General features: G+C 41.3%; 1 protein-coding gene across 5 annotated transcripts in view; it reads left to right on the forward strand.

The window, feature by feature from the left end:
• Nucleotides 1–17,153, forward strand: part of PHACTR2 (phosphatase and actin regulator 2) — a 291,012-nt gene that overhangs the window by 219,481 nt on the left and 54,378 nt on the right. For 2 of the 5 annotated variants that reach the window (XM_043456804.1, XM_043456805.1), the window contains exons 3-5: nt 6,213–6,293; nt 11,181–11,339; nt 16,767–17,006. In XM_043456804.1, the coding sequence (XP_043312739.1) occupies nt 6,213–6,293; nt 11,181–11,339; nt 16,767–17,006 (480 nt within the window). The remainder of the gene's footprint in view (nt 1–6,212; nt 6,294–11,180; nt 11,340–16,766; nt 17,007–17,153) is intronic. The other 3 variants (XM_043456806.1, XM_043456808.1, XM_043456807.1) reach the window with 2 other exon arrangements.

Here is a 17,153-nt window from a genome sequence, read left to right on the forward strand (position 1 = left end):
CATCGTATGCTACACCCTGCTTGTTGGCTGGTGTCTGTCCTCTACACACTGTGGCCTCCCTTCTTCAGAACATAGAGACTTTTTCAGATGAGCCATAGGACGGGGAGCGGAGGATTTTCCTTTCGGCTGGTCCAGCCAAGCAGTCCAAGGGGGGAGAAGACTGAAGACTCTTGTTCTTAGAGTTTAGCCACAGGTCTCGCCTGCGCTTTCTCTAGACTGGAGGTGGGGAAAGGACAGAAAGTAAGATCTTCTTAGCCTATTTTCTTTTTTAACTCAGTTTTTAATCCTCTTTTTTTTTTCCTCTAACAAATACACTTTTCTTTTTTTTTCTGAGTGTCAGCAACCTGCAACAACCAGGTGGTGCTGGTGGTAAAGAACCCACCTGACGATGCAGGAGACATAAGAGACTCGGGTTCGATCCCTGGGTTGGGAAGATCTCCTGGAGAAGGAGATGGCAACACACTCCAGTATTCTTGCCTGGAGAATCCCCTGGACAGAGGAGCCTGGTGGGCTACGGTGCATAGCGTCGCAAGGGGTCTGACAGGGCTGAAGCGACTTAGCACACATGCATGCAACCACCTGAAAAGTCCTGATGGGAATACAGGAGTCAGTGAAGGCTACACTTCTATAGAGTAGTAGGTCCCAAAATGTGTCAGGACACATTCTGCTGGTTAAGGATTAAGATCAGAAAAGAAACAAACTGTCCTCCATCAGGTGTGTGGGGAAGGACTTCAGAAAAGGGGACCTTTGAGCAAAGACTTGAAGGAAGTGATGAGATGAGCCATGTGGGGTTTGAAAAATCTCATCCTGGTAAGGCCAGAGGCCACCAGGCCTCAGGTGAGAAGCAGCAGGGGCTAGAGCAGAGAGAGCCAGGGGAGGGAGTGGTTAACGGAGGATCAGGTTGAGGGGAAGGCCATCCTGCCTTGGGGGGCATCATAGAGACCATGCCAAGGAGCTGAGATATGCAGTATGAGATGGACCGATGTCCACTGGAAGTGTTTGGAAGATCAGTCCTTTTCAAATACTTGAAAACCCAGAGTTAAGTGTGAAGTCAGGAAAATAGGACACAGCGCTTCCTTCACTTAGAACATGAGCTGTTGTAATCAGGATTGAACCGTCAGAACTTTAATTCACCCAAGGTGAGGAGTTAAGCAGAAATCATGGTTTTGCACAAAGAATTACTGGCCAAGATGTGGAGAAAAGGGAACCCTCTGACACTCTGTTGATGGGAATGTAAATTGGAGCAGCCGCTGTGCAAAAGAATAGGGAGGTTCCTCAAAAAACTAAAAGTAGAACTACCATATCATCAGCAATTCCATTCCTGGGAATATATCTAAAGAAAATGAAAACACTAATTTGAAAAAAATACATGCACCCCAGTGTTCACAGTAGCATTACTTATGATAGCCAAAATATGGAAACACCCAAGTGTCCATTAGCGGATGAATGGATGAGGAAGATATGGTATATATTTACAATGGACTATTACTTGGCCATAAAAAGAATAAAATCCTGCCATTTGCAGCAATATAAATGGACCTAGAGGTTATTTTACTTTGTGAAAAATGTCAAACAGAGAAAGACCAATACTATATTGTCACTTATATGTGGAATCTAAAAACTAAAATGAGTGAATGTAACAACACAGAAACAGATGACAGAAATAGAGAACACACTAGCGGTTACCAGTGGGGAGAGGGAAGGGAGGAGGGCCAAGATGAGGTAGAGGATTAAAACGATCCCATGTAAAAGCACCAAGCAGTAAGAATGTGTTGTACAGCACAGGGAAATACAGCCATGATTTTGTAATAACTTTAAATGGAGTATTATCTATAAAAATATTGAGTCACTGTGTTGTACACCTGAAACTAATATAATAATATAAATCAGCTATGTAAAAAAAGGGAAAAAGAAATCATAGTTTTCCTTGGCCTTGGTGTAAAAATCACATGTGCTTTTTTAATTAGGATAAAAGTGAGTAACTGTGAGCCATTTACTCAACTGGCAACAATACTTTTCATGGAAAAGCCCAGCTATTCCATCCAGTGATCTGTGTCCTGCAAGATTCTGGGTGTGCTGCTGCTGGGAGCGAGACCCCCCAGTATTAACACTGTTGTTGCACAGACGAGTGTGAGCTTCAGAGTCGAAGAGCAACTGGTGGATACTTGGGATCAGATTCTAGGAGGCTTCCATGACATGCTTTGCTCCCTGCACCCAGCGTCACCTGTACTGTTTTCCATTCACAGATTACTTGCTCAGGTCTAGAGCGATGGGGAGCGTGGCCTTGATTAATGGGCTACAGTTACAGGGAGGGAGTACAATGTTGACTTCTTTGTTCAGTTGCTAAGTCACATCCGACTCTGCAACCCCATGAACTGCGGCACCCCAGGCTTCCCTGTCCTTCATTATCTCCTGAAGTGTGCTCAAGCTCATGTCTACTGGAAAAACCATAGCTCTGACTCTACAGACCTTCATCAGCAGAGTGATGGCTCTGCTTTTTAATATGCTGTCTAGGTTTGTCATAGCCTTTCTCCCTAGGAGCAGGCGTCTTTTAATTTCATGGCTGCAGTCACCATCTGCAGTGATTTTGGAGCCAAAGAAAATAAAATCTGCCACTGTTTCCATTTTTTCCCCCATCTATCTGCCATGAAGTGATGGGACCGGATGCCATGATCTTAGTTTTTTGAATGTTAAGTTTGAATTCCTTCTTACGAGGAATAAAGTGAGAGTGATGGAGAACTGGAGGGGACTCTGCTGTAAAGGGACCCTCTTGCCTCCAAATATCTTTAGACAGGTGAGCACATCCCAGGAATGTTCCTGAAAGGACTCTTGCTTGGTGTGGCATGTTGGACTAGAATGACCTCGCAGATTCATTCCAATGCAAAACACTTCTGGGCCCATGAAAAACTGTCTTGTGAATGTGTTCTGCAAACAGACAGACACTCTGTAAACATGAGGCACATATTTTAAAAGATGAAGAGTGAGATACTTGTTCTGGGAGCGCGGTGGTTGGAACTTGGTGCCCTGACAGCATACCTTCCATGCCTAGTCGCCTGCAGTTTGTTCTCCTTGGCCCAGGACACAGTTATCTGCATCTGTGTTAAAAATGCCCTCAGCCAAAGACCAAACAAATAACCAAAGGCATTTTCCTATCAGGACCCCTTTATGCAAGGTAGAGCAAAAGAACAACGCTGTCGAGTTTGATTCTTGACAAGAAGCCAAGCTGCCGCTTCTCACTCCAGTATTTACACAGAAGAAAGAGGGCGGATTTTTAGCTGAGATTAAATTAGAATGAAAGCAACAGAAAACGTAACTCTAAAACTAAAGGATCCTCTGGGATCCATAATGGAAAGGCAGAAACAACAAGGGGATACCTTCTGGACCCCCTGTTGATTTTTTTTTTAAGTTCAGGTTTGAAAGCTTTTAAAGGTATCCGAAGCAGAGATTGGGCTTCCCGGGTGACTCTAGTGGTGAAAAACCCACCTGCCAATGCAGGAGACCCAAGAGACTTGGGTTCAATCCTTGGGTCGGGAAGATCCCCTGGAGGAGGACATGGCAGCCCACTCCAGTATTCTTGCTGGCTCCAAAGTCACTGCAGATGGTGACTACAGCCATGAAATTAAAAGACGCCTGCTCCTTGGGAGAATCACATGGACAGAGGAGCCTGGAGGACTACAGTCCATGGGGTTGCAAAGAGCCAGCCACGCCTGAAGCACGCATGCACAGACAGAGATTACAGAGTGGCTTTGATTAATGATCCAGGATCACCCCAGTATTTGGGCTGGATGGGCTGTCCTTTAGTGGCCATTGAATCGCATCCCTAAGTTTACAGATAATGGATCAGAGCCTTGGAACCTGAAGAGTTCCCAGCGTCACACAACTGGCTGTGGAAGTTCCAGGACTAGAATCCCGGACTTCTGACAACCATTTTGGGTTTTAGGGCACTTAATCGAAGCAGCAAACACAGTTAGAAGCTCTGTTTCCTGAGAACCAGGGGCAGACAGCCACGATGACTGTGTTCTGTGTCAGCAGTACCCTCACTTTCCCAGGATGTGGCCTCATCACATGTCCAGTGGCACCTGCAGCCTCAAGCTTAGTGCACACAGCCGGGGGGAGGGAGAGTGTGATCAGGGCCCACCCACAAAAAGGGGGGCCTGAGACCCTGGCTGCAAGAGGTCTCAGACCCCTTGGAGCCCCAGGCAAGTGTGAATGAGTTGTACCATCCTCAGGAGACTGCAGTGGTGAGGGTCCGTCTTGCTGACCCGCTGCCTGTCTTGGCAGGGCCCCAGCGTCATTGTGGGGGGTGGCATTTGGCTTCCTGTGCTGAAGGGGGTTCTCTCCTCTTTGACAAAAAGCTTGAACCCATTAAAGCTACATTTAAGTAACAGCACTCTTTTTTACAAACAAGAGCTCCCACTACAGAACAGCTCCTGCTGGCCCCCACACCCAGTTGACTTTGTTCTGTTGAAATTGCCAACGTTCCAGTGAGCTGTTGTTCACTTGTTTCTGGAAGGGATGGTGGAGGGTGGGGGTGGGTGAGTGAGCTAAAGGAAGGAGGGGGATTTCTTTGTGTGTCTTCATGTGAACCAATGAGATGTTCATTATCATTCTTTTCACTTTTCATTCATTCACTCATTCATTTCCTCATTTGTTTATACTGTGATTCTGCCCCGCCCCCAAAAAAGTTTGACAAAACTTAGAGCAAAGAGCACATATGCTATAAATAAAATGTAAATGAAGTCAGGTCCCTAAGAAGGAGGAAACAGAATTCATCCATGAATTGCCATATGAAATCGGTGGTATATATCAAGCTTTACTGGGACTTTTCTGGCAATCAAGATACACAATTCCTAGTTATCAGAAAGGAGAAAAAAATTCCAGTTTCTTCAAAAGATGCTCAATGTAGCTCTTCTGGGGTTCATGTCATTGCTTAATACAAAGCTCTGATCCAAGGCACCCCCCCCTCCCTCCCCACTCCCTCCCCAGTGTCCTAGCTTCAGGCCACCTGGAGCACCCCCAAAAAGCATGTTCTTAGTGTCATTACAAGCTCTGTATGTGCCAAGGATGGCATAGGCTGCTGCAGTTCATGGGGTCACAAACAGTCCGACACGACTGAGCGGCTGAACTGAACCAATGGCGTAGGGTAATGGGGTTTTGGTTGGGTCTTGAAATTATGTTGTCCAGGGTGACTTTAGGAGTTACAGATTACGAGGCCAGGAGTAGTAATTTTAGGGAGAATCAGAATCTAGTCCTGCTGTGGCTACCCACTCTCTACCAATGAAACTTTCTTTCTCCCCTAAAGAACCCTGGCTTGACCCCTTCTCTGGCCCTTTTTCGAGTGTCAAGGTGCTTTCTTGAACAGGGCATCTGGAGGAAATAGAGTGTGTTAACAGGAAATAGACCCTGTGTTAACTTGACACACCTTCTTGGCCCCTGAAAGTGGGGACCTCAGCTAGGGGTTATATGACATGTGAGGTTTAGGAACTAGCACTATAGACATAAGGTGACTACTGCTGAAGTCTCATCCTGAGCTCCTAAGCTCCGTTCTGAAGTTGCGCCAGGAATTTAGATTTCTTCCTGAAGAAGAATCACTGTTGAGTTTCCTGCCCCATTACATTCTATGAAAGCATGAATTGACTCCATCCTCCCAAGACTTGGTATTTGTCAGGGATTACTCCAGAACACTCTAGAACTTGTGAGTATGGCAGGGAAAAGAATTACACAAATGTCGGACTTCTGTAATAGACGGTGTGAGAAAGAAAACACTAGCAAAGTAGTCCTTCTGTCTGGGATTCAGATGAGTTACCTGAATGTCTACTGAAAGTTTGTTTTTATGTAAGCATGCATATCCTCTGTATTCATTGTACATTCATAAAAGCCTGTGTTTTAGAATGCATTACTAAAGAAAGGAATATTTCAAAGTGAGAAGTAGCTTTGGTGCCCCATAGTTGATTTAAGATAATGTGTCTGAATTCTAGGCCAAGTACCATCATTTGGAAGAAAGCTCAGTGACTGGGCTTCAGATCATGGGCTCAGGTCATTTGCCCATTCTGATTATGTTGATTCCATTCACATGGTTTGCGGGGCAACTAGAAAAACTGGGGTCTGAGCCCTCAAGTGAACAGAATGAATGTACTCAATTCTACTTGGAATGTTTTTCGTAATTATTTTAAGCAATGAAGATTCTTACTTGTGCTTATTCTTTTTAAAAGTATTAGAAAGGAAGATTTCTACAAGACAAAGTAGAGAGGAGCTGATAAGAAGGGGAGTTCTTAAGGAATTGCCTGATCAAGGTGAGGAAATTAATCATACATTTAAAGTAATTTGATCCTTCATTCTCTGGTCTTTCTTTCATTTTCTTTTGAAATTTAAGATGATCATGGTCTTTGGGAGATAAAGTACGACAATCTGAGAATCTTGCTTTAATTCAGACAGCCTTTGTGGGCTGCAGGGTATCTCAGGTATTCTAAAGAAGACATTCAATGAGCTTTTTGGTGAGTGCCTCACCATATGTCATCCTAAACCTAAAGCTTAACAAAGCTTCTCTGTGGCAGGAGATACAGACAAGATACAAATGCTTACATGGTTCATGCTCTGTTCTTGAGCTTCAGTCTCTCTCTACAAGTAAACTCCATTGTTTGACTAAATGCAAAGTTTCAGCTGAAAGTTTTAACTCGTGCCTTTTGGTTTCTTAAGCCTACCAGTAAAAGAAAAAAGACATGATAAACGGACCTCTTGTCCTTTATACTCTATAATACACTCAAATGTACGTTCAATAAGGCATGAATGGGCAGATTAGTCTGCTTTATGCATCTCTCAGGTATTTTCCCAGCTTTGTTCTCTTTTCATTTCTTTGAATCTAACTCTGTCTCACCTTTTCACTATTTCACTATTTCACCTTTTCACTATTATTTCCAAGTATTTCATCCCCTACATCTAATCTTCTTCCCTTTTCCCCTTTATCTTCCCAAGGGATAATCTTGCTCGAAAAGACAAGGATTAGATAGAAACTGAGATAGGCCCTCAAAAGAAGATACCAAGATTGGTTATTTCTCAAAATAAATAATAGTGAATAATCATTGCTCCCACTACTATAAAACTCATGGAAATTTTTGTTGCAACGTTGTTGGTTTACCTCATGCCTTCCTCACCTCATCCCCTGAATGCTTACTGAGGTAAAATATTATTATTGTGCTCTTATGGGCACAAATAAAGTGCTATTAATTTAGAATCAAAACAATAGTACTCCTCTTTTCCTAAAATATGTTCCTTGCAAAGAGCTTAACATCTTTTGGCATTTACTATTTGTAAATCCAAATGACATGATATTCAACATCTGAATATTCTAGAAGAAGCTAAGAGATGCTTTACTATTTTATTCCTGCTTTAAAGAAAACAGGGAAGTCCTGAATTAAAGAATGCCATTTTTCTTGAGCCCTCAAAATTTTAGGTGTTTTACTTATTATACTTCTCTCACTCTTATTTTGGACTCAGACAGTAAAGAATCTGCCTGTAATATGGGAGACCTGGGTTTGATTCCTGGGTTCGGAAGATCCTCTGGAGAAGGGAACAGCTACCCACTCCAGTATTCTGGCCTGGAGAATTCCATGGACCATACCATGGGGTTGCAAAGAGTCAGACACAACTGAGTGACTTTCACTTTCACTCCATTTTATGAATGAACTTTTAAGTATCCCCTAATTTTCTGTTAACCTTGAAGCTATTCATTTTCTGCCTAGGGCTTTTATTTATTTTTTTTTTTTTGCCTAGGGCTTTTAGAAATAAAAAAATGTACATCCTTAACGTTTTTGTGCTTGAAGGTGGACTTGCAGTTTCAAAGTCTTCCTCCTCTCTTATCTCCCTGGAAAAGGCAGAGAAATTACATGTCCACTGAAAACTCAAATGTTGGGTGATCATCATTACAGGATAGGCCACAGCAGTGGTGTGGTAACCTTTATTTGGAAACCTTTTTAAAGGAAGAAAAAGAAGTGGAAAAATTTATGGCCAGAACTGTTAATGAATATTGAATATAGAGACTAAACGTCTCTTTTTTTATCCATTAAAAATTATAGCTAGAAAAGCATTTACTTTTTCTATAAACAAGTGGCTTAGGGAAATGCTTAGTATTGCTTGGTTTTTATTTTGCCTAATCTGTTAAGCTATTTGCAAGATAGATTGCAATTTCATTTACTTATTTTCCAGAAGTCTGACTCTGTTGAGTCTTTTTATTTAATGCTTGCAGACTGAACATTATAAGTTTCAAAACATAAAATAACAAACATGCTTAGGCTTTTAATCTAAGCATGGTGTAATAGGTTTAATGTTTGGGAAGTCATCAATTACTGAATTTTACTTTCTACTTTTTGCGTGGCCCTTATATAGAACTACATAAATTACCTAATACTTAGAAGTTCCCGGTGAGGCTTATTGTAAATAGACTCTTTCCCCCCGTTTCAGCCAAGGGCTGTATAAAATAGTTTTCTGTCATTTTTCCAGAAGCAATTATCTTGAGAATTTCGGCCTGTTTCCAGCCCTAGCCAGAGACTGGAAACTGCTGTTCTTGGTGACAACCTGCTCTCTTCTGCCAGTCAAGGTTCATTCTTTCCTTGATGTTCTTGACCTTGCCTTAGCTCTTAACAGTGCTTGTCAATTATGCCCTTTATTCGGTCAGCCAAATAGACTTTAAAAATACCGCCAACTACCCTGGGTTTGACCTCGTCCCATTCCACCCCATACCCTTACTCCCAGCTATTATTATTCCTCTTAGATGACCTTTTTTATACCAAAATCTAACTTTAATCTAAAAATTCAGTGATTGGCCTTCTCTCCTGAGAAGTCCACGGTCTAATCCAAGTTTAGTCATCTTCTGGTTCTTACCTTTCCTTTCCCTTAGCTTTAACGTGAAGGCATGCAGATGTTTTTGTCTGCATACCAGCCTCCTTTCCTTTTCTCCTGGGATGCCTTTTTTAATTAGTCACTTATCTTCTGTTTATGATTTTCTTCTTGTCTCTGTTCCTCTGTTAACTGTATCCCCAGAGAACCTGTTTACCCGAAAGAGGGAAACCCCTCAAACACTCTCATGCTTCTTATTTAACCACTTATTTCTGTATGCTTTATCTCTTGGTTTACTTTAAGCTTAGGACTCTTGTCTGAGTTTTCTCCTTTCTTTGCATACAGATGCTCCTGTAAGACCTGGAGTGGGCATCTTACTGTAACTGGCAACCTGGCTCAGGACTTATTTTAATTCTAAAACAATACAAAAAACTAGAAAACCTTTTCAGTACACACACCAGTTAATAATAACTTTAGTTCTCCTCTGTTTTTCTTCTTGAATTCCATATTTATTACAAACATGGCTCATTTTCCTATTATTGCCTATACTTTAGCTTTATTTCATATTAATATCTCAGAGTAAGTATCTTTATACATTACTGACCATTTCTCTTTATCATGTGCTAATCCAGTTTCTTCTTATGCCACAATTATTTAATTTTCTCTCTAGCATTTTTGTTCTGAATTTAAAAAATTCGTTATTTAATCTCCTAAAGAATTTTTAATGTAATAATGGTTAAAATAGAATTAAATTGTCATTAACATGATTTCAGCATGTTTTTATTACCAGCGAAAGTCGTAGAAAACAAAGATAAATTTGTATTTGAGTTACCTGAAAACTGAGGATTTTTATATAAAGAAATGGTTTTCTCTTCTGTCTGGAATTTTCCATTCTTAGATTATTTATTTTTTTGAATCCAATACCTGGACATTATATTGTGTCTCCCCTCCCTCTTTTTTTTAATAGTAAATTTCTTGGGATCCAGTAATGAGAACCAAGGATCTTTTGTTTTCTTTTTGGTTTGTCATGTAGTCTTTTAAAAATTATTACCTTAATTTTATTGACATAGTTAAGATTTACTTGTAATAACGTTGCCAGTTATTATCTATTTTAGTTTTATACAAGTATTGGATTATAGGTATGTAGGAGTTACACAACTGAGGGACAATTATTTGTTCATTTTGAATATGATTGCATTATATGTATTTTACTTGTTAAAATGCCATATTTGTTTCTGTCAAAAAGGCCAGTGGATTTTATTGTTGAGCCAAAGCAATTCAGTCATATTTAAAGAAAAATTAAGAGATAATCATTCTGTTCAGAATAATTGCAAAGTAAAATTAATCACACTTACCTAAAATTAGCTCTAATTATACATTTCTTCAAGTTTACTAAGTAAAAATATCATCATTAATTTTTTTTCCAATAGCACAGCTTCTTAAAATTTTCCTGATATGAACTAGTGTTAAATTTTCAAGCAGCACTGAATTAAGAGTTTCTGCAAAATCTCTCTTACTTTAGAAACTCCTAGGAATTTATAAACATTCATGGGTGTTAAATTAATTATTTATGATTTAGATAACATTAAATTTTAATTTCAATTGTGATTTTTAAAAAATTCCCTCAAATTGCTTTTTTCTTAACATTTTTTCGTAATGTTTTCAAATTATTATTGCCCTAACTTAAAGACTTTTTGGCCAGCAATATACAACAACTCCCTGAGTACATTTTAATATTTCCATAAATAACAAAATGAAAATACAGTTAGTCTTACTGACATCTTTCCCTGAGTAGAGTAGAGGGTATATTACTGTGTAAAGTCAGCGTGTTATGGATATAATATTCTGGAGACAGTGGTGCTTGGAAATGTTCATGTCTCCCACTAATCGTTGGTATGTGTAATTGCTATTCATGTTATTAGTATATTTGCATTCACCTTGTGTTTTTGGTGCTTGTTAAAAATGTTTATTCCATTTTTCAGATTCCTCCTTTTATCGTTCAGTTTCTGAATGACAAAGAGACTCCCAAGTGTGATTTCAACCAAAACTAAACCCAAGAAGAGAGGGACTCTCCTGCCCAGGGATATTTTATAATTAGATTAATCATTCCTGTCTTGAGATGGCATCTGGGTACCCTCTCCATAGCTACTTTCCCCCAACACTAAGAATTTCCTAGCTCTTTCATTTCAATGAATTATTCAGTAAAACATAGTGAAAATAGTCCAGAATGTATTTGGTTTCCAGGTCTGAAACGTAAATCTGAACCCTACAGTCCTAGTACCTGGAAAACTGGGTTTTAAGAAAGCCGTCAAAGTTAGACATCTAGGTGTTTCTCTCCCCATTTTTAGATGGAGATGTAACAGTTAACTTTGAAAATTCAAACGGGCACATGATACCCGTCGGAGAGGAATCTACCCGAGAGGAAAATGTAGTAAGATCTGAAGAAGGTAATGGCTCTGTAGCTGAAAAAGCACCACCTCTGGAGGAAAAGGCAGAAGATAAGAAAGGTAAAATCAAGAGAAACCCCACAATTCTTTTACAGCTCAAAGATGAGAAGCAGTTCTTGGGCTCCACACATAGTGACCCTGAGACCAGTAGGGAGGAGTTCTGTAAATACAAGGAGAGAATGATAACTAGCAAAGAGAAATGGGATGGTTTCCTCAGGTAGATACATCCATTTTATAAGCACATCATTTAATGCTTTATTAAAGAGGGCTAATTAATGGTAAGAATCAGAAGTCGTGGCTTCTTCTATCATTAGAGATGTCTGGGAGTGTTATCCTTTCATCAGGAGTTTTTTCTCAGCATCTTCTTTAAAAAAAAAAAAGAGCAGCAGTCTGAACATCTTTCTCTGCGGGAGACAGTTGTAGCAGCTCAGCTTGGAGGAAGAACAAACAGGATGGCTCACTCAGCCCAGCACCACCTCTTCAGAAGTGGAAGCTCGGCTGGTAGCGTCCACACACCCAACACTGTAGTTCTGGTCCAGGCTCAGACATTTCTGGGAGACCAGGAATGGTTCCCAGTAATGCCGGGGATCTGGGTTGCTGGCGTGGCCACAGCCTCTGCCCGATGATTTATCTGTGCAATTGGAAATTTTAAAATATGCCAGAGGCAAGTATGCCATTCCCAGAAGCTTTCTTTTGAGATACCTTGGTTTCCGATGTGAAATACTGTGGTAAATTACAGAACTGCAAAATACATGTCTGTCGGGGACCCCCAGAACATTCACAGGTTCCTGGGCACTGATAGACTGCGTTATCCATACCACACCTATCACAGTTGCAGGAACCCCCAAACCTCTTATGCAAGCCTGAACTGAAATGCCCATAAAATAAGCCTTTGTTGGAACAGTCTAGATGATTTCCTGCCACATATAAATGAATTGTCAGGAAGTAGGTTAGTTTTCCATAATGTCTCCTTCTGAGTTGGATGGCAAAAATTTGTCAGACCTGATCTGAACTTTCTAGGCATTTTGAAGACTCTTAGAAACTGCTGGAAGGAAACTTCTCTTCCTCTGTTCTTGACCCAAATCCTCCAAAGACAAAGGGAATGAAAGAACATTTGTCAGATGTTATAACTTAAGATCATCTCCTCGGAAAGTCTATAATGCCTTATTATTTGCATGTATATTAGCCTTTCAAATTTTTAGAAGCCTCTATTAATTACCTGTTGAAAATTATTTTGCTTTATTCAGTATTAAGTATGGAGCTTTACTATAATCTTTCTGTTGAACAAGTCTGGTTATGCTTAAGAATACTGATTATAAGAAATCAACTAATGTTTTTAGTGATATGATTCCTGGATAATAAAAAGAAAACAGACCTGAATAGATTTTGAGAGTAGGTGAAAGCATTATTGCAGTGATTTCTTTTTTGTTACTTTTATCTTTTTTTTTTTTCAGTCCAACTGTCCTGTCTCACCACACTGTTAAATTTCAAATCCATCTGTGGTTTTTCCCTGGTCCAGCCTTTTCACTTTCAAGAATCACATCCTTCATTGTGTAACAGAGCCATCTCTAGTGCTTGCCTTGTCCATGTGGAGTATCAGTCAGTGGACTGGACAGGCTTCAAAGGACGTGTTTCCTTTATCAGCATAATAAAAAGTTGCTGACAGCTTTATGTTAATTAAACCCTCAGGCCTGGACATTCCAAGAAGATGGCAGACTTCATAGGTTCATGGATATTTGAGAGATGTTTTTGTTTTCTTATTTTTTATCTTGGACTAGTACCTTCTGTTCTTGTTGGTCAGAGAAGGTCCAAGATAGCATTGTGCTTTGGCTGGTCTGTACCTGAGGAGATGAAAATGCTGGTCTTGCTACCACAGCCCTAGTAAGACAGAGGAGCCTCCCTTTCACTATATGGACAGTGTCCCCACTGAAGCCACCCTGAGTGAGGGGAAGCCACTTGCTGACACTAAAAAGAACGTCAGTCCTAACCAACATCACAGAGTATCGTGTTAAATAGAAAATACCTTTTAAACAAACCATTCATTGCTCTGGAAAGACAGCATTTAATTCTAAAAAAATTAAAATAGCTTAAGAGTCACTCTTAGCTCTGTTCCTCTTCTGATCTCACTTCTTATGTGAGCTTACTGCTGTGCAAATCCACCTTCCCATGTTCTCAGCTTATCCTTTATTTGGGGGTTCAGTGTTCCCCGTCCTTCTGCATTAAGTCAGCTTACCCATGAGCTTCATTTCACCTGTTAATTGGTTATATTTGCAAAACTAATGCCACCTGGATGCTTGTGTATCTTTTTAAGACAGCATATTGGCACTTGAATATTTGAACCATCTGCATCAAAGAGAACAAACAAATGGCAAATGGCCTTCACCCTGCTCTGTGGGTAGGTTCTACCTAGGACTCATGGTATTTCTGGGGCTCCCAAGAGATTCCCAAGGGCCCGATTCTGGAGCTGGAGCAGTGGGGCCTTTTCTGCCTATCGCTGGAGACTTTTCCCGTAAGCCTTCTGGGCCTCTTAGTCTCCCATTATTCCTTCTCAATAAATATATAAGAGGCAGAAAAACTGATCTGCAATCTGTTAAGTAAAGCGTGGTGTTCAATATGAGAAATCTGAAAAAGTATCGGATATTATTTCTATTGAGTCATTGTAGAGGGCTTTCCATGAAGTAACAGGTCACTTGTGTGCATTTGTTCCCCACGTGAGCATGAAGATATTGGCCACAGGGGCCAGGGAAAGAGCATACTGAACGTGAGCGACGACCTTGCCTCCAAGCAGATCGTGGCCTCCATGGAGACCAGTATGCACACAGGCCACTGCAGTGAAAGATGCAAAGTGCTCTGGGAGGCCTGAGGACAGCAAGCCAGGGAACTTGCAAGGGGTATCAAATTGGATCTTAGAGGAAGGTATTTCCAAACTGGGACCTGGAGGAGACCAGAAGGAAGCAGTCAGGTGAAGGAGCGAGTTGGGGGCAGAAGGGCATTCTAGGCAAGAGGAAGGCTGCCTGCAGTTCTCAGTGTTGTTAAACTTGACTCTCCACGTGGTGGAAGGAGGCCAACCTGAAGTGTAGTGGTCAGCCACTCGCCTCCAGACCATTGTGACAGGTAGTATCCTCTTCAAGTCAGAGCGCATAGGCAGCCCTTTCTTAACCTCCTCTTGAAAACATTATGCTCCTCTCTGCCATCTGTCTTTGCTTCAGATCATATGGTAATAGTAAAAAATACCTCTTGACTTATGTTCATTATCTCCCAGATACAAGAGTTTGCTCCCTACTGATGTGTGTGTTAACATCTATCAACTGATCAGTCACATTCACTGAATAGACATAATGTTTCAAGCATCATGCTTGATGGGATATAAAATTTCAGAAAAAAGGAGGTCATAATTTAGTCAGAAAAGCATACTGTTTGCATGCGTCCGCATGCATACACACACACACACATGCACACATTAGGAGTCACCGCAGAATAAATATAAACATTGGCCATATGGCAAACACACGCAGATAATTGATAGAACTTACAGAGGAAGGAGGATGGACTGTGCTTCTCCAAGAGTGGCCAGAAGTTTTGTGTAGTGAGTACATTCTTGATTCCCAACTGTCATAGAGTGAACCATCTCCTTCCCAAACCCAGTTGCTGGATAACTTTAGAATTTAAAAGCCTTTAGGCAGATCTAAAAAAGACCCCCCAGAAATATGGCATAAAGGCAGAGAATAAGAGATGTGAGGGTTAGAGCAAGAGATAATTAAGGTACCAAATGTGCAGATCATTGTTTTTGGTTCTCAGCCTGGATGGTGCTTTTATAAGGCTGGATCTCCATGCATAGTATCAAGCAGGAGGCTAAAGGTACAAAGATGTATTGAAAGAACAGTCCTCTACCCTGAAGCAAAAGACTAACAGTGTGTATTTGTAAGTTTTACATTAAAGTAAGATGTTTTCAGTGACTGTCACCTCATCTCTTTCTCAGCCCTGACTAACACTTGGTGGTGCACTGATTTTTGGGTTCAGACCAGGTGGGTTAGGAGAGCCATTCCTGTGTTAAAGACTCTCAGCAGCTTGGTTGAGGAGTCAAGATGTATAAACAGAAAGGCACACACACAAAGGAGCCTCTGATAAATGTTGACTGAGGAGCTCAGACTATGTGTACAGTTAAGTTCAGATGCAGGAGGGCTCCATGTGGGCCGTTGTGACGGGTGGGTTTCATGGCTGAGGAAAGGTAAAAGAAAAGTTTTATCCATTAATTACACTGCAATTTAAATCACTTGTACGGTAGTTATACATGGATTGATGGGGATGTGGAAAAGAGGGGAGGAGTCCCCACTTCACACGCACTGGGGTGAGAAATGAAACGAAAGAGAGAATAAAATAAGATGCATTCCAATATTAAAATCCTTTCTTGGTCATTTAATAACAGAACAACATCTTCAGTAAAGGCTTAGTCTTGTCTTAACACTGTCTTACATTTTCTGTTGTGCTCCACTTTTAAAGAAATGCTGCTTAGCTCTTTGGACCCAAACTGCACTTTAATTTTAATTAGTCACGATGAGAAAAGATAAGGATATGAAAATATGAATGAACATTCAGCATCTCCACGTTTTAAAATGACAGACTAATACTCCTCTAGTTATACAAAATCTTACATGAGGCTTTTATTTGTAGGTGTGATTTTTTTTTCTTTAATGAATTTTAACCTTTATCTTTTCAAACTTGTTACTTGTGTTTACATGACAGAACAAGTTTGGTGGTTTCTTTTTCTTTTGGATTCTGCACCCTCCACTACCACTGTTTGAAAAGGTCAGCGAAAGTTAGGGTAAAACAGGAAGCTTCCCTAGTACACTGAGAGAACTTGAGAAGATTTTAATAGCAGAAAATGGTTTATTCTGCAGTGCATCGTGCTTCCTGTACCAGATTCTAGAGAGTCTCCCTTCGCTTAGAAAATAATTGATTTTTTTGACCACAGTGAGACAGATACAGGGCACACATCCCTTTCAAGTTGTTGGGGATCGTTCTCCTGGAAAGCCCCTCAGTGGAGGGTCACCTTGAGTCCAGCTGTTGACGTGCAGTCAGCCCTCACCCCGTGGCGGTGTGTGTAATGCACTGATCTGCCACTCCTCAGGCCCTTCAGTTTGGTTAAAAGTTTAGCACTCACACCCACATCATCGTCGAGCAACCCCCCATCCAGGAGTCAGCCCCTGATGGTGGACATTTACACTCACCCTGAACCTCATCACAGTCACTTCTGCAACTCTGTTTTGCCACAGGAGTGATGAGGGGCCTGGAGAACACACCCTGGTTTGGTGTTCAGCCTCGGCTCTCCTTTACCCCAACCTTCAGTCTCTCTGGTGCAGAAGCCCCGCTGGTTCCCGGGGGCTAAGCAGCCACATATTTGTATCACTGTCTCTCTGCGTCTTGCTCCTTCTATCTGTACGGTGTGTGTCTGTATCGGTCTGCTTTTGTTCACTTTCTCATTTGTAGAGAACCCTGAAAACCACTCTGAAACACCGGCAACTCCTGCTCCACCTCCTGCAGCTCTTCCTAAGCCTAAACCCAAACCTAAGCCCAAAAAAACACCTGTGCCTCCAAAAGGGGCCGCTGCCGGGGCCAGCCCCAAGGGTGACGAAGTGCCTCCTATTAAAAAAAACACCAAGGCTCCTGGTAAGCAGGTCCCCGTCCCACCACCCAAGCCAGCAAGCCGAAATGCAACCCGAGAGGCCGGTGAGTATGCCCTCCGTGGGGCTGAGTCTAGGGTGCTTGGCTCTGGGGTGGGTTCACTGCTGCTTCTAGGAATAATAGTCTTTTTGGTGTCTGATGTCTTTGGATGTAACACCGGCGGATTCAGTTGTAACACAGAGAATGCCCTGG

The sequence above is a fragment of the Cervus canadensis genome, chromosome 33 (assembly GCF_019320065.1).
Source record: "Cervus canadensis isolate Bull #8, Minnesota chromosome 33, ASM1932006v1, whole genome shotgun sequence".
Taxonomy (NCBI): domain Eukaryota; kingdom Metazoa; phylum Chordata; class Mammalia; order Artiodactyla; family Cervidae; genus Cervus; species Cervus canadensis.